The sequence below is a fragment of the Camelus bactrianus genome, chromosome 18 (genome assembly GCF_048773025.1).
Source record: "Camelus bactrianus isolate YW-2024 breed Bactrian camel chromosome 18, ASM4877302v1, whole genome shotgun sequence".
Lineage (NCBI taxonomy): Eukaryota > Metazoa > Chordata > Mammalia > Artiodactyla > Camelidae > Camelus > Camelus bactrianus.
Window position 1 is genome coordinate 18,378,622 of NC_133556.1, and position 22,758 is coordinate 18,401,379.

General features: G+C 42.6%; 1 protein-coding gene across 1 annotated transcript in view; it reads left to right on the forward strand.

The window, feature by feature from the left end:
* The first annotated feature begins 2,548 nt into the window (after positions 1–2,548).
* USP31 (ubiquitin specific peptidase 31) overlaps positions 2,549–22,758 on the forward strand; it is a 70,027-nt gene continuing 49,817 nt past the window's right edge. The window contains exon 1 of the mRNA XM_010961021.3: positions 2,549–3,339. Coding sequence (XP_010959323.2) covers positions 2,698–3,339 — 642 coding nt within the window. The 5' untranslated portion in view covers positions 2,549–2,697. The remainder of the gene's footprint in view (positions 3,340–22,758) is intronic.

A 22,758-nucleotide genomic window follows, 5' to 3' on the forward strand; every position in this document is an offset into this window, starting at 1 on the left:
AAGTCAGACAGAATTGTATTCTATTGGACTCTAGTGACCAAGGAAACCAGCCTCCGATTACTGCTGAACTATAGCAATTACATTTTTTGATTCCACCCCCGTGCTGGTGGGAAAAGATGGGAGTGGCAACTAGGTAGTATCAGGTTTGGGGAGGCGGCCATGTTCAAAGGGGTGTGGTGAGCCCTAGGATGCCCCTGTGTGGTGGTGCCAAGGTGGGTGCTAAGGGGCCCTAATTTCTTTGAAGCACATGACAGCCATGGGATCCCAAGTGGCTTGCTTGGACTGGAGGGGAGGGCCCAGGCAACGCGGTCATATTTCAGCTAAGACTCCACCAGTTGAGGGCTGCCCCTGTTAGGGAAGAGAGGCTTGTTAATTCAACTCTAGCCAGAGTTCTTTGGCTTTAGGGAGAATCTGCAGGAAGAAAAGCAAAGAAATGAAGAATAGACTTCTGAGGTGGGGGGAGGGGGGGCTATCACACTGCAGTGGCTTACACAGTTTATAGCTGTGGCTTAAATTAGACATGGGTTTAGGGCATAAGATGTGGGGGATGAAAAGCTGTTGGTAGGCTCAATTTCCTTCTAAAGCAGTGTATTCATTTAACCAAACATTTATGAGAACATGGTCAGTTCTCGGAATCTTTGGTCAGCAAAACAGATCTAGTCTCTACCTTAACAGCTGATAGTCTTTCCCAGATTTTGATGGGTGCTATGGACAGGAGTTCAAAATGGAGAAGTGCTACCCCCCCCCAAAAAAAAACGCAGCATAGGGAAGTAAACCTTGGGGGTTAACTTCCAAGTCAGGCTGAAATCTACAGAGACCATCCCAAGACCCTTCCAATCTACTAGAAACAAACAAGAAAGCAAGCAAACAAACCAATTTTTAACTTAATGGCTGAATATTGTGATAAAATGTTGAAATTTTGAAATTTCACCAAAATCTATTCCTTTTTTTAAATCCCTCCCTCCTCCACAATTTTCATATTTGAAAATTCTCAAACATGTTTGCAAGGGTTGAGGGCCACCGCATTCACACTTTAGAATAAATGATCAGATTGCATTCTGATGTCCAGACGAGCTCAAGATGCAGTTAGGAATGAATGTTTTGACTAGAAGGTGCGAGTCGAGGTGATTCAGGGGCTAGGGCAAAGAATCCATGGGGGTGTCACCATAAGGGTCCTACTTACTGCTGGATGGGAGGCCAGAGGCAAAAGCCATTTACTTTGAAATATGGTGTAAGGTGGGATTTGTTTTAAAAAGAGGAAAGACTTTGATTTCCCTGATTTCTCCCTTCTGCAGTAACCAGTACTCAGGCTAAGGGTTAGCAAAGAGATGAATCTACAGAGATCACAAGCGAGTGGATTTGGGGCTGAAGGCAGGACAAAGGGGCACTTTTTTTTTTTGTACTATTTTTTCTCTTTAAATTGAACCGACATTTAAAAATAGGATTTCCACCTTCTCTTAAAAAATCAGATGATCTGAGCCCTGATTTTCACGTGGGAACAATTGGCTGGAGTTGAGTGGCAGCCACCCCCTTTAGAAGGACGTTGATTTGCAGTTTGCCGGAGTCCCCACCGTTTCGTATAATCTCCCCAACACTGATATTCAAGTCACTTAGTAATGGTCAGTATGATGATTCAAACACGAGAATTCTTCGCTTACTGATATGACCTAGGTGGGTCCTTCTGATATTTATGGCTCTGTGACCTTTTGTTTAGAAGTCAAGTCTAGGGGCTTTGCAACACGCTTGGGTTTGACATGGATAACAGTCTTATCAATCTCAAAGGAACTGAATGGAAGATTGAAGAAGATATTGCATGCTCAACAAATGCTGGGAACACAGCAACTATTGTCAGCATCCACAAACAGGAGGGTAAGCAGAAACCCTGTTAGTTTCACACTTTGTCGTATTCCCAGGGTCTGGGACAGTGCTGGCAAGTAACAGTATCTGTTGAACGAATGAATAAATGATGGTAGAGCTCAGGGATTTTTTTTAAAGGCTGGTCTGAAAAGGATGGTAATTCTTATAATATCGTTTCACTCGACTTCAAAGTGCCGCCTGGAAGACAAGCCTGCCGGGTCGTGCCAGGCACTGTGATGACGTTCAAAGCGGCACGCAGGCGGTCGGGGTCCCTCGGGAGCCGGGCGAGGCTAGCTTGCCCAGGTCCGGTCAGGGCTATGTCCATCACTTCTTCCGGGGTCTGGCAAGGGGCGGCATCCTGATCCCTGCACTTTCCCAATGCCTTCACCATCAGATCAGCGATGATGGAGACTCACCCCAGAGGTCCACCACCGGGTGCGAGCCCAAAGCTCCCCAAGGCGCCTGGACCTTGCCCACACTAGACATGGCCTCCCTCGGGCTTCACGCACCAGGACTGCGCCCGGAGCGGCGAGTCATCGCCTCCGGCCGGGGAGGCGGCTCCCTTCCCTCAGTCAACATGGCGGCTGCGGCGGCTTCAGCGCGGGGCGGGCGGTGCCGGAGGCGGATCACGTGAGCGGGCCAGCTGGGCGGATCTCGCGCGCGCCCGCCCGCCCCGCTGGCCGCGGCTCGCTCGCTCCCTCGCTCGGCGGCGCTCTGAGGTGTGTGGGGCGTCCAGCCCCCCGGCTCGGTGAGGCGCGGCGCGGCGGGATGCGGCGGCGGCCGTGGCGGGGCCCCGGGCCGGGCGGGAGGACGCGGTGATGAGCGTCGGCGGCCGCCGCCATGTCCAAGGTAACGGCGCCCGGGCCCGGGCCGCCGCCGCCGGCGGCGGCGGGCGGGAAGGAGAAGCGCTCCTTCAGCAAGCGGCTGTTCCGGAGCGGCCGCGCGGGCGGCGGCGGCGGCGCTGGCGGCCCCGGGCCGGCCGCGCCCTCCTCGCCCTCGTCGGCGCGCTCGGTGGGCAGCTTCATGAGCCGCGTCCTTAAGACGCTGTCCACGCTCTCGCACCTTAGCTCCGAGGGCGCCGCCCCGGACCGCGGCGGCCTCCGCAGCTGCTTCCCGCCCGGGCCGGCCGCCGCGCCCACGCCGCCGCCGCCGTGCCCGCTGCCGCCCGCCTCGCCCGCGCCGCCCGCCGCCGCCGCCGCCGCCGCCGCCGCGGAGCCGGTGCCCGGGGTGACGGGGCTTCGGAACCACGGCAACACGTGCTTCATGAACGCCACGCTGCAGTGCCTCAGCAACACAGAGCTCTTCGCCGAGTACCTGGCGCTCGGCCAGTACCGGGCGGGGCGGCCCGAGCCCTCGCCTGACCCCGAGCAGCCCGCGGGCCGCGGCGCGCAGGGCCAGGGCGAGGTCACCGAGCAGCTGGCGCACCTGGTACGGGCCCTCTGGACCCTGGAGTACACCCCGCAGCACAGCCGCGACTTCAAGGTGAGCCCTTGGGGCACCGCCTGCCCAAGGCTCCCTTCCCCCTTCGGTCGCGCCCAGTGGGCCAATTGCACTGGTTGCCTAAAGAGAGAGGTTTGGGCCCCGAGCCCCGGCAGATAGAGCTGATTGTAAGGGGGAGCCACTCTCGTTCATTCATCGCGTATTTATTAAGGGCATGTTCCATGCCAAGCCCTGTGTTGGGCGTAGGGGAGGGATGGGACAGTGAACAAGATAGTCCACCTTCCTGGAACTTACATTCTTGGGGATGGGAGTGTTGAGCTTGGGTTCAAATCCTTGTTCTGCCACTTACTAGCTGTGTGACCGCGTGCAAGTTACTCAACCTCTCTGTGCTACAGTCTCCTCCTCTGGTCCCTACCTCATACGTGGTTGTGAGCTGCTAAGAAGTTGGTATATTAGGTTGAACGCTATGAAATTACCCATTTTTGATCGTTCTGAGGTACAGATTGGCACTTTTATAGGGTTCAACCTGGTTTGTAAAATGCTTCCATCGAGCGTAGTACTATGGGCATTTGCTGCTACTATTTTTGTTACTAAAAACTTTAAAAAGTTAAGGAGGTAATATCAGATAGTGGTTTGAAAGAAGTAAAACCTGGTGATGTGACTGATACGCTGGCAGAGTATGATAAATGGGGAGGGGGAAGGGTTAGGTTGACCTCTCCAGGAGGAGGTGAGGTTCTGAGATTTGAGTAACCCCAAGGAGAGCCAACCTTGAGGAGCTCCGGGGAAGCACTTCCCAGGTGTAAGGAGAAGTGTGGACGCCCTGAGGTGGTAAAGAGTCCGGTGCGCTTGGCCAACAGATGGGCAAACCTTTCTGTAAAGGGCCGCACAGCAAATATTTTATGCTTTGCTGGTCGAGATGCAAAATCCAGGATATTATGTAGGTACTTACATAACAAGAGAAAACACTTTTCTATACGTTTTTATTGCCTAAAATAAAAGTATTGTGCTAATTGAGTACCATGTTTTGTAATACAGTTCTGCTAGTGAAAAGAATGAGATTCTTTTTTTGGCGAGGATGTTTATTTAGCTTAATTGGAGTTCAAAATTAATGTTCCCTGTCGTCAGATTCATGACACATATTCATCTCTACAAATCATTCTTAGCTCATGGGCCAAACTGAAACAAGCGGTGGGCTAGATGTGGCCCTTGGGTCCTTGTCGTGAGTACATGAGAGCTGTGAGTGAGTGGTGGGTTGGGGCCAGATGGTGTAGCATCCTTTAGGCTGCACTAAGGAAATGGGCTCTTATTCTAAGCAAAAGGGGAAGATGATTTGAGATTGTATGAGGGCTACTTTTAGGTGGGAAATGGATATAAATAGAATTAAATAGAATGAAGTCACACAGTAAGAAAGTTAATTCCTTTTCCTTTCTTTCTGTCCTGATTGTGCCCAAGAGAAAGTCTCAACTTGGTGGTAGCCTCTTGCTCACTCCCCCACCTTTTTTTTTTTTAAGCAAAGAACAGATTTCAAGTTTAGAAACTTTAATTAGCAACACTAGGTAGAATTTAATAAGGTTATGCTTTCGTTGGATTTGTTTTTACATTTGGCTTCTATTATGGCAAGTGGTACTTGCTTTCCACTGGTGCTGTGAAGTTTCTTTCTACAACATTTATTTAAGAGTAAATGATTTGATTAAAATATAAAACAGTAGGCTAGCTAAGGTAAGCTCTCACTTGGTTGAGGACCCGCTTTTTGCTGAGGAACAGTACTGCCAAGGGCCACTCCTCCCCTTTTAATACATTTTACTTACAGTTTTTTATATTTATTTATGTTGTTCTACCCTGTTTTTCTCAAAGAAAAAATGGTTTCTGTTTGATCTTGGATATTTGAATGGAAATACTTAACTGGGATAGGGACTGGAGAAAAAGAAATCCATGTCAGAGATTTCAGAATAAGAAATTAGGAGAGAATGGCAACTAACCAGCTATATCAGTCTTTTTCTTTTTTCTTTTTGCTAATACTTGCCTGAAGGTAGCCACAGCAATTGCAGACTTTTCAAGGTCAGAGCTCAGTGTCTTCAGTTTGGTTTTCTATTCTTTTCTACAATGTGAAAATCAGTTTCTCCAGCATTTTTGTATGTGAACATTTCCATTGCTTTTTAAGAGGCTGTATTCACTTTTTTATTTATTAAAAAACTGTAACAGAAATGGGTCAATAATTCTAGAAAAGCAGAGACTGATTTATAGCATGCTTTGGCAAAGTTGAACAATGTCTTAGAGGCACTATTTTAAAAAAATGTAATCTTCTGACCCTTTAGTAGGTTTCACTTTGCATTCATTCATTCACTTCCCATTTATTGACAGTTTACCTGGTCAGTTAGGCATACCTTCTGCATCAGAAAGAGGAAGCTCGAACCACGATGCCTTAAGCAGTCAAGGTGTTGAATTAGTCCACCTGTAAGACGTCTGGAGTAGGCGGTTCTAAGGTGGTGCAGTGGCTTTATGGTCCCAAGAAGGACTTAGGCCATTTCTGTGTTTTCATTGTCTCGTCTTTAGCTGTTACTGGCTGTTTGTCCTTAATGTTTGTCACCGCAGGGCATTCTACCCAATTGAGGCAGGAAGTCATTAGAGAAATAAAAGTTCTTCCAGAAGTCCCCTTAGCAGGCTTCTGTCTACATCTCATTGACTGTAATCATGTCACTTGACCACTCTTGCTTGGCTGCCATGGAGGCAGGAAGGTGGTATTTGGGTTTTCCTGCCTTAATAGAAGAGATGAGGAAAGGAGGGGATTACCTTGTAGGCAGCCCACCAAAGTGCCTCACCTACCATGTGGCAGGCACTCATTTGGGAAATCACTGTACCTGCCCGTGAAGCATAAAGGAAATAGAATGCCAAGAAAGTGGGTGCCTGGCATACTGGTCACCACGCCCGCATTGCCTGCTGGTGGCAGACGTTGATGCAGATACCCTTCTCATGAGCTCACATTCAGCCTCAGAATCCTGTTGAGTTCTGGGCTCCAGGCAGCCACTACCAGTTGGCACAGGAGATGAAACCAATTTGCCATCTTGAGGTAATTTGCCTCGAGGTCTCCAAAAGCACTTCATATGGCTTCATATATCGTCTTAAGGAGCTTGCCAGGTAAACGTATTTTTGGTTTTGGCTGAGCTAGATGGTTGTTAAGGTTGTATTCATTTTCCAGAATGAAATGGGTTGACTGACCCAACCTTTGTAAGCTTTAAGAAACTTCTCTAGCTGCTACTTGGATCTTTTTTCTCTTCTTACACAGACGTTTTTCTCCTGTTCTTAGAGTAGTTCTCCAGGGCACTTTTGCTTCCCCAGCCCCTCACTCCTGGGAACACTTGGTGATGTCTGGAGACACTTACTTGGGTGTTACAACTGGTGTGGGGTGCTGCTGGCAACTAGTGGGGAGATTCCACGGATGAGGCTATCGTACAACGTGCAGTCATTATCCCTCAAAAAGAATTATCCAGCCCCAAATGGCAGTAGCGCTGAGGTTGGGAGAAACTATTGAAAGAATGGTTTGAGCTCCCTTAATGCAGGTTTTCTTTACTTTCCCAGCCTTTAGGTGGCTACCTTGTAACTTCTCTCTGTGTATGCTGCAGCAGAAGAGTAATAGACTTCACTGGCAGAATCCTTGAATCACTTTCTTAGTAACTCTGAGAGTAAGTCATTTTGAAACCTGAATGCTCAATATGCTGTTTTAGGAGGAAATCATCCTATTGTCCTAACTTTAATAGGAAGCTAGCATGGATGCTCCGGGTTCATACAGATGCTGTCTGACTTCTAGTACTCAGTGCCCTTTTGCAGTAAGTAAAAGATGGACGATCATCTTTCAAGTAACAAAGATAGGTTTTATAGCAGCAGTTTTCAAGCTGTGCTTCTAAAGAACAGCTAGAACAACTGATAAAAGAACTGTGGGAACTCCTTCCAAATTTGCAGTAAAAACAAAAAGGAATTGATGAATTTTCCTTCCCATATTTTTTTCCTTGAACTTTGGTGCCTGGTGGTGCTTATTTATTAGTGAGAGTTCTTGGGTTACAAAGGGAGTGTATGTGTATAAATGGATAGTGCAGACCAGCTAGCAGTCAGGGGCTTACACTGGCTCGGTTTCACACCGTACTTTGTTGTGGACTTGTGCTGGGGGGCTCTGATTTTATGCTGTAGATTTATAATAAAAAGTTTTCCTGGTTTTGGTGTTTCATAGTGGTTCCCAAGTAGTAATCTAACTTCAGGGTATCCCTCAAATTCATTTGAAAAGTAGAAAAAAAGATGAAATTGTGTAGATCATATTCAGACTTGTGACAGTAATAAGTAGAAAGTATGTTTCTTCCTGGTCAGTTCCCTTATCTGTCAAACCCTGCCACTTTTAGTGAAGCTCCACATCTCTGGAGGAGAAAGGAGGTGAGAGAATCATCAAGTTTTAGACTTGGAAGGACACCTGGGTGAGATGTGAGTGTCCGCCTGCTGGCTGCAGGCTGCAGGCTGCAGGCTGAGGGAGCAGAACCAGAGCTCTCACTTCCCCACTTTGTCACCCCGGCCATGCTGACATATGTGCACATTGAGCCCTGGATCTGTGGTTGCCTTATCAGTACAACCGCTGAAACGACAGGTCTCAACAGAAAAACATAAACAGGCAGGGTGGACTTGTTGAAACATGTAGCATTTTTTTTAAATTTTTTTATTTCCTGTAAGATTGCAAGGCTGAGTTGCAGAGAAAATAAGGTCAGTTGCAGTTAGCTTTGTATGTGTGCTATTGCTCCTGAGACTTAGGCGCTTTTGGAAGTCTTCCTTAAAAAATTATCCTTTCAGGTCATTTAAATGCGTATATAAACACGTCTTTTACATTGATGGGCTCCTACTCCCTGTAGAGCTCTGTGACTTGCTTTCCCCTATGACCCAGCCATGGACTTTCAAATGTATCACGGGCAGCATAGTTTTGTTGTTTTTGGTTAGTACGTCCAAGTCCAACTCATTCTTTTTAACAGCTGTATAGAAGCCACTGATGGATGTTTTGGCTGTATAAAATTTTTAAGCATTATAGCCAGTCCTTCAACATATGTCAAGCCTCCTTTTCTAAGGAGTGAGTCTTAGACGAGGCGCTGCCGAGTGAGAGGGAAAGTGCATTTAAACTGTTGGCTTGCTTACCAGATTGCCCAGCGAAAGCCTGACCCCTCCAGCTGCATGCTAGGGCCTCGCCCCTGACGGTTGCTTCCTCTTACAAGTGACTGCCCCGCTCTTCAGTTTTCAAGCTTATTTTCTTTCACGTAGGTCAGTTTTGTTTCCTCTAGGTATGCCTGTTCTCCACTTGTCTTAAACATCTGGCTCTCTCTCCAGTGAGTGTCCACCTGGTGTTTGCAGCTTCTTACCAGGTGGGAAGGGGGCTCATGGGCACGCGTGAGAAAAGTGGAAAGAGGACTAGCTGGGGAGTGAAGAAGCTCAGGGCAGTTACGGACTCTCGTGTTTGCTGACGCGCACCGCTTTTACTGAGCAATTACTGTGGGTAGAGGGGCTAGTTTAGGGGAGGGGCTGGGAATAGAGGATTAAGTAGGACGATTATAGGACAAAGTTCTTGCCCTCAGAGATCTTACCTGTTTATAGGAAAGTTTTTTAAAAACTGCATTGACTGGGAAAGTTCAGTGGGAGTTCAGAGAAGGGTGAAATAGATATGAGCTGAAGTGTAAGGACAGGATTCGTTCATTCATTATTGGCAGTTAAGCTTCGACAAATTTATGAATGTATGGAGCGCCTAACTCCATGCCACATGCTGTGCTAGTCACTGCGTATGTAGGGGTAAACCACGTGGTATAGTGATGGTGAAAAAAATGGTGTGAGGTCACACGGTCCATTCCTCCCTGGAACTTCTACGGTAACAGGGAGGCAGATGGTCACACACACTGATAAAGGTGGAATTTAAAATTTTAAGAGCCAAGAAGGAAGAGATTAGGTGTATGAGAGAGAATAATGGGTGTGGCCAGGCAGGGGAATAAAATTTATTCAGAAGGCTCTGCAGAGGGGCAGGGGTTGAGGGTACCTGTGAAAATCTGACAGGCCTTTTTCATGGGTTAGAGAGCTAGGAGAGCGCAGGATAGATGAGGCTGAAACAGGGGGCCGTGTAGGCTGAGGCCGGATCCTTTAAGATCCTCTCGTAGCTAAGGGATTTAGATTTGATTCTAAGAGCAGTGGGGAGCTGTTGCAGGTTTTAAGCAGAGTTCTGACACAAGCTCATTGAAATGTGAAATGATCATTCTCAGTGCTAAATAGTGAATGTAGACTGGAAGCAGGGAGGCCAGTGAGGAGGCTCTTGTGATAGACCAGGTAAAGGTGGTGGTGGACGCGGTGGACAAGTGAATGGATTTGAGATATATCTGGAAGTGGATTCGACAGGACTTGCTAAAGGATTGATTCCAGGGGAGGCACTGAGGCAGAGGGGATCTGCCAGAATAACTCCTTCGTGTTTTGAGCAGCAGAGTGATTACTGGAGCTGTGCACTTCCTTGAGCAGCAGTTTTGAGGGATCAGGAGTTCAGATGTGTTAAACAGGACACTTGTCAGATGTCTAGTAGACAGCTTGATAAGGGAGTCTGGAGTTCAGAAGGTTGGGACTGGCTGGAGATAAAGATGTGGGAGTCATCAGTCTATAGATGGTGTATAAAGCTATGAAATATGGCTTTGAATGGGACTTGAAGATAAAGGCTTGGATAGTTAAGGGGAGAAGAGATGCCATTCCAGATTGTCGAGGAAATCTTCTGAGCAAAGGCGCAGCATTGGAACATTGTCTAGGGTCAGAGAGGCCACTGGGCTGTCTGTGGTGGGGATTTGATTTGGAGCACTTTTTTCAGCCTTGGCACTGTTGACATACCGGCATTAATGGCTGGATGATTCTTTGTTGTGGGGGGGCTGTCCTGGCCTTGGAGAATGTTGAGCAGTGTCCCTGTGCTCTACCCACTGGATGCTGATAGTACTCCCTTCCCTCACCCCAGTCATGGTAATCAAAACTGTCTCCAAACATTGCCAAATGTCCCTTGGGGGGCAAAATTGTCCCTGGTTGAGAACCACTGATTTGGAGAGGAGGGGACATAAATGTAGATGGCTGAGGAGATGCGAGGGGACAAATTATGGGTGGCCTTGAAAGTCTGTCCCAACAGTTTAGCCTTGAGGCTGCAATCAGTAGTGATTCAAAATTGAAGCTTCTTGAGCTGTGCAGACTCTGATTTGATGAAAAAAGATGTTTTAGGAAAATGGGTCTGATGGTGAGCAAAAAATGAATCAGATGGAGAAGAAGGTAAATCAGGGAGAGGGCAATCAGAGGTATGACCTGAGGGAAAAGGAGGGGGAAAGGGTGAACCGCGGAGACATTCGGGAGGACGCCGTGACATCATTAAGGGCACTTCAGGAGATGGAGAGGTAAAGGTAACACCGAGGTTTCCGACCTGGGTGATGGAGAAAATAGGGGAAGTCTGATAGAGACAGAGCAGTTGGAGAACACAGGAGCAGGGGAGACCATGAATTTAATTTGAAATATTGGGGCTGGGGGACATGGGATATCTAAGGAGTCTTAATAGACAGTTGGAAATATGGTGCAATTCAGGACTAGCTGTGGAGACTTGGAGTTAACTGCGTAGAGGTGGTAACTGAAGCCAGGAGCACTGAGTGTGTAAGGATCAGAAGCCCAAGGTCAGGCCCTTGGGGGAAACTGAAAACAAGAGGATAGGAGGAGGGGGGACTTAGTGGACTTGTTGAAGGTGCAGCCAGAGAGAGAGGCAGAAAACCAGGAAAGCAGCGTTGTGAAACCTGGTTTATTTAGGTTGATTTCCTGTTCTTAACCCTGAATATAGTGCAGAGCTGTGGAAACATCAGTTTATACCCATTAAGAGTCAAATTCTGGTTCGTATTTTGTTGACATGATTCATTAAGCTCACAGATTTATTGAGCACATTTCTTGTGCTGGTACTGTTTTGGGAGGCACTGGGGCTATGAATATGAGTGAGATTGTCCATGCCCTTAATCCGAGTCTAGGAGGGAAGGCGGAGTAAAGAAACGGTTGCAGTAGAGTAGGATAAGCACTGTGACAGAGGCTGTGCGAACCCAGGGGAGAGATCACTTGAAGAAGGAATGTGAGGGTTGTGGGGGCCTGAAGAAATTATACCTGGACTGTTTCTTTGTTTTTTGTAAAATTTATTTGTTTACTTATTTAATTTTGGGGGAGAGGTAATTAGGTTTTTATTTATTTATCTTTAATGGAAGTACTGGGGATCGAACCCCGGACCTCATGCATGCTAGGCACACACTCTACCACTGAGCTATACCCTCCCCCTGATACCTGGACTGTCTTGAAGGCTTTGGTAGGAATCCTCTGGGTGGGTAAAGGGAGAGGTGGAGAGGTGGGAAAGGCCTTTCCAGGTCAGAAAATCCATCAAGTGCAAAGGCTGAGAACCTCAAAATACTTGGCTTATCCTAATCATTTCAAGGTTAGTGTGATTGGAGCAGAAGGGTAGGGGACGTGGTTGGGGGTGGATGGAATGGGGAGAAGGTCACTGTGTGATGCTTTGGCCAGAGTTAGATCTCTGACCTCCGTCCTTGGATGCTATGTCAGAGAACAGCATCTTGTGAGGGCAGCCACTAAGGAATTTCAGACAGGCTTGTGGTATGATTGTCTTTTTCTTTTATTTATTTTAAAAATAATGCTCACTCCGAGCCCAGGGACATTGAGGATGGGTGGGGTGATGATGAGAGAGGACAGGGGGCTTCAAGAGGGAACAGAATATATCTTAGCCTCTTTGAGCCTGGTCACATTTGGGAAACCGAGGCTGCCCTCGGTTTTCAGAGGTGCTGGTTCTATTTTAGACATGTTATGTTTGAGGTCTCGTGGTAACTCATGAAAGAAAATAGTAGTGTAGGGTGGAGTTTTGGCTAGAGATTTTTATTTGTTATAAAACCTCCATTCTGAGGCTTTAAATGTATCTTTCCAATTAGCGACATAAACTAGCACTAAATCTGTTATTTTGACTTGATCTAGTTTGGTTCTTGACACGTTTGCAGGGGCAGAGCTTCAACTTGAACTCACGGTAGTATGCAGTGATGATGACATTTGTGGTCTCACTTGTGCTGAACACATTGCCTTAAAGTGCCATCAGTTTACATTTTTGTACTTGTCCACATATATACATATTTTACGTAATTGCTATCATCCTGGCCAGGCCATTTTGGATTATGACTTTTTTTCATGCAACTTATAAAACATTTCCCCATATTTCTAGATAGTGCTCATAATACTGTTTAATATTTAATAATACATCTGTATCATATTGCTAAGCAATAATTTAATCATCCAGTCCTCTTTTATTGGGTAGTTCCCCGCTACCCTTTTTTATTACAATGAACCTGAATCATGTTTATAGCCTTTTGTTTTGTTGTGTTATTTATTTAGGATAAATTTCCAGGCATGTTCTCAGAGCATCAAAAGCTTCTGGACATCTTTTTGACTTATTATTATAAAAATTACAGTGCTGCTGTTTTGACCATAAACTTCACCCAGTCCGGTGAATGGTGCATGTTCGGTATTCAAACCATTTGTAGAATGCGTTGGAGTTGATAATTTAAATTTGTTATTGTCAGTTTATATTCATTCTTTGCTCATTTGTCTATGGGCATTTTTTCCCAATTAAAAAATTTTTTTTGGTAAAATACACATAACAAAATTTACCATTTTAATTGCTTCTAAGTACAACTCTTGGTGGCATTAAGTACATTCACAGTGTTGTGCAACCATCAGCCACTTTCCATTTCCAGAATTTTTTCATCATCCTAAACAGGAACTCTGTATACATTAAGCAATGACTCCCCTCTAGTCCCTGGTAACCTCTGTTCTACTTCCTGTCTCTCTGAATTTGCCTATTCTAGGTACCCCACGTAAATAGAATCACACAATACAATGCACAAAATCCTTTTGTGTCTGGCTTACTTAGGGTGATGTTTTCAATATTCATCCTTGTAGCATGTAGCAGAATTTCATTTCTTTTTATGGCTGAATAATATTACTTTATATGTATATACTACATTTTGTTTATCCATTCATCTACTGATGGACACCTGGGTTGGTTTTGCTTTTTGGCTATTGTGAATAATGATGTTATGAACATAGGCATGCAAGTATCTATGTGTGTCCCTGTTTTCAATTCTTTTGTATCATATGGTAATTCTGTGCTTAACTTTTTGAGAAACTGTCAAACTTTTCAACAGTGACTGCATCATTGTATGTTCCCACCAGCAATGTATGAGGGTTCCAGGTTCTCCATATCCTTGCCAACACTTCTTATTTTCTGTTTTTCTTTTTTTTTTTTGATATTTTCTGGTTTTTTTTTTTTTTTTTTTTTTGATATTACCCATCCTAGCATATGTGAAGTATTATCTCATTGTAGTTTTGATTTGCATTTCTCTAATGACTAATTATCATTAGTCATTAATGATTTAACTAATGGCTTAGACCTTCTTTTCAAGTGCTTAGTGACCATTTGTATATCATCTTTGGAGAAACGTCTATCTAAGCGCTTTCCTCATTTTTGAGTTGGATTTTTTGTTGTAGTTGATGTTAAGTTGTAGGAGTCCTTTATATATTCTGGCTATTAATCCTTATCAGATATATGATTAGCAACTATTTCCTCCCATTCTGAAGGTTGTTGTTTTACTCTTTTGATAATTATCCTTTGATGTACAAAGTTTTTATTTTTGATGAAGTCCAATTTACCTATTTTTTTTTTTCTTCTGTTCCCTGTGCTTTTGGTGTCAGATCCAAGAAATCATGGCCAAATCCAACGTCATGAAGCTTTCCCTTTATGTTTTCTACTAAAACTTTTACAGTTTTAATTCTTATATTTAGGTCTTTGATCCATTTTGAATTAACTTGTGTATATGGTGTAAGGTAAGGTTATAACTTCATACTTTTGCTTGTGGATATTTAGTTTTCCCAGCACCATTGTTGAAAAGACTACTTTCTTTGTTGAATGGTCTTGGTGCCCTTGTCAAAAATCAATTGACTGTATATGAGAGGGTTTATTGCTAGGCTCTTTATTCTATTCCATTGATCTATGTGTCTGTCTTTGTTTCAGTACCACGTTGTTTTGATTACTGTAGCTGTGTAGTAAGTTTGAAATCAGGAAGCTTAATTCTTTCAAATTTGTTCTTCTTTTTAAAGATTGTTTTGGCTTTGGAGTCCTTGGGGATTCCATGTGAATTTTAGAATAGGCTTTTCTTTCTGCAAAAATAAAATAAAATAAAAACCAAAAATGCCTTTAGGATCTTAATAGGAATTGCACTAAAATCTGTAGATCCTTTGGGTAGAAATATAATTGTAACAATATTAAGTCTTCCAGTTCATGAACATGGAGTGTTTTTTTGTTTTTAACATTTCTGTTGCCTTTAATTTCCTTCGCTGAAGTTTTGTAGTTTTCACTGTACAGATTTTTCACCATCTCCTTGGTTAAATTTATCCCCAAGTATTTTATTCTTTTTCATGCTGTTATACATGGAACTGTTTTCTTAATTCCCTTTTTGGGTTGTTCATTGCTAGTGTGTAGAAATGCAACAGGTCTTTGTGTGTTGATATTGTATCCTGAACTTCGCTGAATTTATCTATTAGCTCCAACAGTTTTTTTGTGAGTTTTGTTGAGTGTCTTTATCATGAAGGAATGTTGAATTTTTGTCAAATGCGTTTTCTGCATCAACTGAGATGATCATGTATTTTTCTTTCATTCTATTAATATGGCATATTACATTGATTGATTTTCAGATGTTGAACCTCTTTTTATTCCAGAAGTAAATCCCACTTGCTCATGGTGTCTCTTGGGATTTTGAAACTTCTTTTCTTCTCTTTTCTTTTTTTAAAAACTTTATTAGAGCTCTTTATAGAGAGTAGATTGTTAAGGTAACAACTTCATTAAGCCCTGATACATTTGATAAAGATACTTCTCTCAGTCTCTTACTCTTTTAGTTTTGTTACTTTGTATATTACAAAAGGTTTTAGTGTGTTGAACCTGTCCTTCTCCCTTATTGCTTTTATTACTGTATAGTATAGCTGAAAAGTTATGCTTGTATGTAACTTCTCTATTTTATTTTTTGTTGGTTTTTCTATCATGTTCCAAAATATTTATCTCTTCAACATTTGGAGCTTGCTTTGGTGTATGTGTAAAGTGGGGATTTATTTTAAGGTGAGGTTTCCCATCTTGTATAGTATAGTGAGTGGCTGAGAGCCTGGACTGGGGAGCCAGACTGCCTGTGTTCCAGTCCTGGCTGCACCACTGACTAGCCATGGAACTACCTTGGGCACTTAACTCTTGGGGCTTAGTTTCTTCATCTGTAAAATGGGGACAATAGTATATCTACCTCATTGGTTGTTCTGAAAACAAATAAGAGGAAAATTTGCCTGAGGGCCTGGCATACCATCAGTGCTAAGTGAGTGTTAACTGGTAGTGTTACCCCAGCCTTATCATTACCCTGTTTATTTGTAAAAGACTTCTCCATATTTAGTGTTATGGTCTATTTCTGAATTTTGTGTTCTGTTTCATCAGTACTTTTATTGGTACCACATGGCATTGTTGCTGCTTGTTCTTTTCATGCTATTCTCCGCCCCTACCACTGTGAAATTTTTGTTCTGCAGTATTAAGCATGACTAAAACCGGTGCAGAAAAGTACTACATACCTTGGGTAAGAGGTGAGCTATCTTGTTCTTTAAAAGTTCTCCGTACAAATTTTGCAATCATTTTGTCAGGTTTCAAAAACCAGTCCTGTGTGAATTTTAGTGTTAAATATATACATTAACTTGGGATAGATAACCATCTTTGCTGAAGGTCTGCCTGTCACTGATAAAATCCATCACTTTCAACAAAATGTAAACTAATAATGTTACAGTAAGAAAACCTGGTTTGACCAGTAACTGAGGAAGAAATTGAAAGAGTTATTAAAAGAACTGCCTGTTCCCCAGAAGATAACAGAACTGGATGGATTTATTTATACATTCTTCCAAGGATCAGATAATCCGCATGTTGAATGACTGTGAAAAGTGTAGAAATATTTCCTCTTAGAGGCAAGAGGATTCTGTTTCCTAAACCCGTTCATGTCTGTCTCCTCCACTGTGAGGCCCTCGACGGCAATGAGTGTGTCTTATTCGGCTTTACTTTTTCAGAGCTGGACAATGTATTGCTTAATCTGAACTGAAGATGCCATGAGTGAGGACAGCTTGCAGACCAGCCTGGGTTGTAGATGTAGATGTGCCAGCGATGGGCCACTTCTGTTGTGCACGTGGGTCAGACCTCACTTGAGGGCCGTAATCACACTTAGGCTTTAAGCCTTGAGAGAGGAGGGGAGAAACTGGAGAAAGGGGTGGCATGCTTCAGTATACAGAACTTTTTGAGCAAGTTTTCTGAAAATGGAATGAGCTGCCTCACCTAATAGTGTTTCTTTAAATCACTGGACAAGTTTAAGCAGAGTCCTGGGTGGTGTTGTAAAGGAGAGTCACTCACCTCAGGTTATGCTGGGTCCCATTTATTTCCTTCCCTTTCCTTGCCTCCTGCTCCTTTCTGCTGACTTTTGAACATATACAAAGTGTATATTTGTAGCAGAGTTGACAGCATTTGGCAGCTTTATGCGAAGAGTGGATAAGATGAGGAGATGAAAATAACTTTGAGGTTTTGAAACAGGGAGTCTTGGGGTGGTGCTCTTCAAGACTGGAAGCACAGAATGGAAAAGAGTTCTGGAGGTGGGTGGACAAGTTCAGGTTTAGACAGGTTGCATAGCATTTGAACATAAGAGCCCTAGGGAAGCTTTTTTGTTGTTGTTGTTATTGTATTTGTTAAATGTCTCTCATAAATCAGGCACTGTGCAAAGTGAATCCTTTAAGTTTTTGGTGACCCATATAGAAAGGAGCTGATCTCAGCTAAACATGACAGTCTCTCTGAAATTGGTACAGATGTAATAATACAGATGCTTATCCTGAGTTAGTTGTTTTACATCTTCCTTTGTGAAGCTTGAAGTTTTAGTTTGACTCTGCCACTTTTGTTTTGTTACTAGTGTGTGGTTTGATGGATTTTTCCTGTCCCCATCTATACACTTGTCACAATGAGGGGCTACTAAATAGGGCAGTGTTCTCTGTTTGTGTAGTTCCCCACAGCTGTTTCCTATAGTGAAGATTCTGGAAAACAATGACCTCATGGTTTCCACAAAAAAACCCTTTATATATAGTTGTGCAAAATAAATCATTCAAAACTGAGTAATTTAAAGTTCTGTCCTCTGTGGCTTTTTCCTTCAAAAATATTCTTGTTTGCTCTGCTAATTAGTTGTTCATTGGCTGTTCCTCAAATGACCTTTTTATGTTTAACAAACAACATTTTTGCAGTGGAGCACATTGAGATATCTTGTCTTTAACTTGATTGTGATCTTTCCCATTGTTTTATGCCACAGACTCTGGCAGTTCCTGGAGGAATTGGCCAGGCACCCAGCATCTGTTGCTTCGCCCCACCAGTTGTTGAGCTTGGATGGTAGCAAACAGTGTGTCCACAAACAAACAGTTCACGCTTTAGAAGATTGCACAGGACTGGTCAGGAAATGCCTTTGTTGCTTCAACTGTAAGGAACCTTTGTAAAGCTCATCACCAGCTCAGTAAATTCTTTGACTTTTAACTCGGTCTTCACATCTTTAAGAGCAAGGCAGAGCTATCTGATTGTTCGGAGATCTAAGAAACAATAATAATCATAATGATGTTAATACCATTTATTTGTGTGGAGCCAGATCATTTACAAAGTACATTCATATACAGTTTTTTCATTAAATCTTCACAGCAGCCCTGTGAAAGAAGCACTGCTATTCTAGTTTTAAAATTAAGATAGAGGGATTTAGTGCCAGGAAGCAGCAGACCCAGAACTCCAACCTTGCATGGTTCTAATGAGGTTAAAGAAGAAGCCGTAAGTGGGGGTTTAGTACAGAAACTCACACATTGTATTTCAGAAATGGAAGGTGGTGAGAAGGAAGGTGTTCGTTCCAAGCCTGTGGCTACCTGAGTACCCATCCCCATTTCTAAACTTTGTCCTCTTGACAGTTTTTATTGCTGCCAGATTAATCTTAAAGCTTCTCTGTAATTAATTTTTTTGTCTTCTCAAAAATTGCCTTTATTTTTTATATACCAATTTTATACCAATGTGGTATAAATTTCTTACATTGGCAGTTAAACTTTTTCAGAAAAATGAGATAAGAAAGGCATACATAAAACCAGCCCCACTTAAAAAAATGGTTAGATTCAGTAGATGTACAACTACTAGTAATTTTCTCTAAATGTTTCTCTAAATATTTCAGTCAATTACAGTTATTAACCTTATAGTCAGTTTGTCCCTCTTTTGGCCTTTGGGACGGATTGACTGGCCACCAAATCCTTTTGACACAATACCACCAGTAATTAGTCTGTGACATCAAACCAGAATGCAGGAAGTTAAGGTTTGTCAGGCTCATCTTACATGTTTCCTGTCCAGATCTGGAATCAGTCATTTCTTTAAGGAGCCCTGGTTTCTTTTGGTGACAAATGGTCCACCCATAGTTTGGGCACTAGAGGTGTCTGTGGTATCTCTGTGTTCTAAGTAGACAGAGCTAGGAAATGTGTAATTTGTTTTAAAGATATAATAAGTCATGCATTCGTATTGGTCATTCCATTCAGGATTTCAGGGTTTTTATTTAACCTCGTTATCTTACATCTGTATTTTCTTTCTCCCATGCTGAAAATCCTATTCATAGCACTAGTGTAAATTCTCATTTACATGATCTCACAGATGCATTTGTAAGTCTCAGTATAATAGTCCCAATATTACCACAAACAATAGGAGTATTTGAAAAAGGGTTAAGATTTATTTATTCATTTATTTAATTTATTTTTGCCCTAGGATGTGTCCTACTAGGTCTGTATAGTCAAATTATTATGTTTAAAAGTCACTTGGAATAGTTCTTAGTGTGGCTTTGTTACCAACTTGATATATAGTTAAATTCATTTGTTTCTTTTTGCTTTTGATTTGAAGAGTTGCTTTTAAAATTTAGCTTTGTTGCATAATTATGTAAAAAATAAAATTTATGGCCTGAAGTCAAATCTACAAAACATCTGCTCGAAGAAGTCTAGATTCTGTTTCTGATTCCTATGTCCTGTTCTCTTTCTTCCTAAATTTTATGATTTATTCTTTCATTGTTTTAATATAGGCAAATATGTGTATGTATATATGTGTATTTATAACCTCCTTCTTATTTACATAAGTAGTGGCACACTGTACGTACATAATTTTCCTCATCTTGCTTTTTTCCTGTAGTTAACATAGGAGTGCTTACTATATGCCCTGCACAGGGGATTATGTTATGTGTTCCTTATAACTTTGTAAGGTAGAGATACATATTACTATTTCTGTTTTACAGATAAAGAAACAGAGACATGTCTACAGATCTTTAATTCTGTAACTCCGTTTATTCCCCATAGTGTCTGGTCCTGTCCTTTGTGTGTGTGTTCATGGGTGAATGAGTGAGCAGCGAATTCACTTCTGTATCTGTTTTACTTTGAGCAATGATCAGGGCATAAAAAGGCTGTTTTTAAACTGTGGAAAAGGAAATTCAACCTCTTCTTTAAGGTCCAAGGCTCTCCGAAGCTGGAAAAGAACACATAATAGAAAGAACCTCTTTTCTGACCAGAAGTGCTCCTAGCAGTTATAAAGTTACATTAACTTGGAACATTCTTCAGTTTTACCCTTTTTGACAGTGCAGTGACAACTTAGTAAATCTCCCTCATTTTAGAGTCTTTACTCCATAGAAGTTATAAGAAAGTAGAATAGCTGAAGAAAAGACAAACTGCTTTAAAAGCAGCAGCTCATGGGAAATAGCTACCAGTTAATGATTTCAGGATTTTAATAGTGACATGAAGGAAGGAGAGTAGCCTCATTTCCCTGCAGGCAGGAGAGAAAGAGGAGCTTTGGCAGCTTTTTATCTCATATCCAGCAGGAGGAAAGGTTGGGACGTTGGAGACCTGTTGGTCGTTACCCTTTGAGGTTCTGTTGTGACACCAGGCAGCTGGTTGGGTTGTAGTAACTGGCCCACCCACTTCCTGGTGATACCCAGTTCTCTCTGCGGCTTCAGGCTGTCAGCATTGGAGGACAGTGCTGCGAGGAGGGTGAGGGCAGCCAGGGTGCAGGTCTGCTCCTTTCCTTTTGAAACTCTGCGAACCTGTGAATTTTGCATTTAGTCAGAATCCTGGTATGGCTGTGATCTTGGGGTGGTCACCGAGCCTCTGTTGCCTTATTTCCCTTTTCATTGCCATTTGGTAATACCAGCCTCACAGATCATGCTGTGTAACAACCACTGATTTCTTTACACCTGAGTGATGGAAACCCTTTAGCAGGAAAAACCAACCAGCCGATCCCCCTATCCATGCACCCACCAACGCAGCTTATGAGAGCAAGCCTGGGACGTAGGAAAGGGACCCTGGGAGAAGGAAGATATGGAAGATCCTACAAAAAGTCACTACAGTTAAGTGCTGGAGAGAAATAAATGTGTTCCACCTTAAATTTTCTCTAGGTCTCTAGGTCTTGTGACTCTAATTGTTTTGATCGCACCTTTGATGCATGTGTGCTGCCCTCTTGAATTGTAGACTGTTTTTTAGGGGGTGGTATTTAAATCTCTAGTGACTCACTAGGGCATCTGTCCCCCAAGAGGGTACCTCTCAGTATGATATATTCTGTGCCATTGTCTTGTCATTGTATGATCTTTTTTGAATAGCACAATGTAACCCATTCATCTGGCTTTTTGAGGGAATAAATTTTATATAAGCTATTTCCTGGATAATTATTTTTTTAAATATCAAGTCTTTAAAAGTTTAACTTTTTTTTTTTCAATAGATGGCTTGATAGCATATTTTACAAACTCATTTTTTCAGGGATATCCTGAACATACTTTATTCTTTCTTTGGTGATTCACAGTCTCTATTATGAGCATCATTTATTGCACTTTTCGTCTGTAATATGGAGGTTTCTTGGGGCTAGCAGGACTGTGTAGGACTTTCTGAATGGTTCTGGATTGCTGTATTGTTTGAATTCTTATTTCTGCTGTTTATAATACTCCCTCTTCTTCCCCACCATTTTTCTTCATGGTCCTCCCTTAGTTTTCTCTTGCTTTATCCTGGGAGCCTGTGCCTCCTACTTCCTCATTCTTATATTCTGCATTTTCTAATCTGCTTCTAGTTAAGTAACCATATAAATAGCATTGGCTCAAATGAGACTAAATATACTAAGCTAGGGCTTGAGAGTCTGGCTAAGTTAAGAAACTTTAGGGTTTTCCTTTTTAAAGTCAGTTTAAAAAGAAAAACTTCTTAATGACCTATGGCATACATACAGAAAAATGCATCACAGCATGGGCGTAGAGCTCAGTGAATCCTAAACGTTAATATTGTATCAACCAGATCAAGAAATGACTCGTCACCGGCATTCCACAAGCTCCCTCTTTTCCTCCCTCCCAAACCCCACCCTCTCCCTTTTCCCCAAAGGTAAACCACTTTCCTGGCTTCTAGCACCGTTGAGTAGTCCTGCCTATTCTTGAATTTTATTATGACTGAAATAAAGTATATTTTCTTTTAAAAGACAGCTATATTGAGATATAATTTACATCCCATATATGTCACCCACTTAAAGTGTACAATTCAGTGGTTTTTAGTGTACTCACAGAGTTGTGCATCCATCATCACAATCAATTTTAGAACATTTTTATCATCCCCCAGGAAACCCCATATCAATTAGCAGTCACTGTTCATTGCTCCCAATGTCCCAGCCTAGCTATCCATTAATCTACTTTGTTTCCATAGATTTTTCCTATTCTGGATATTTCATATAAATGGAATCACACGTGGCCTTTTGAATTTGGCTTCTGCCACTTAGCATGATGTTTTTAAGGTTTATCGTGTTGTGCCATGTATCATACTTCGTACCCTTCTATGGCTGAGAAATATTCCATTATGTCAATGTACCATGTTTTGTTTATCTGTTCACTTCTTGACTGACATTTGGATTATCTCTGCTTTTTTGGCTGTTACAAATAAAGCTGCTATAAACATTCATCTGCGAATTTTTGTGTGGAAGTATGTGTTCATCTCTTTTGGGTGTATGCCTAAGAGTAAAATTGCTAGATCATATGGCAACTCCACCCTTAACTTTCTGAGCAGCTGTCCAGCTGTTTCCCACAGCGGCTGCACCATCTTACATTCCCACCAGCAGTGTGTGAGGGTTGTAGTTTCTTTGCATCCTTGTCAGCACTTGTTATTGTCTGTCTTCTGTTAACAGCCATCCTAGTGGGTGTGAAGTGGTATCTCATTGTGATTTTGATTTGCAGTAAGTATTCTTCGGTGTCTGGTTTCTTTTGTAAGAATTCGTTATGGGTAACATCTATT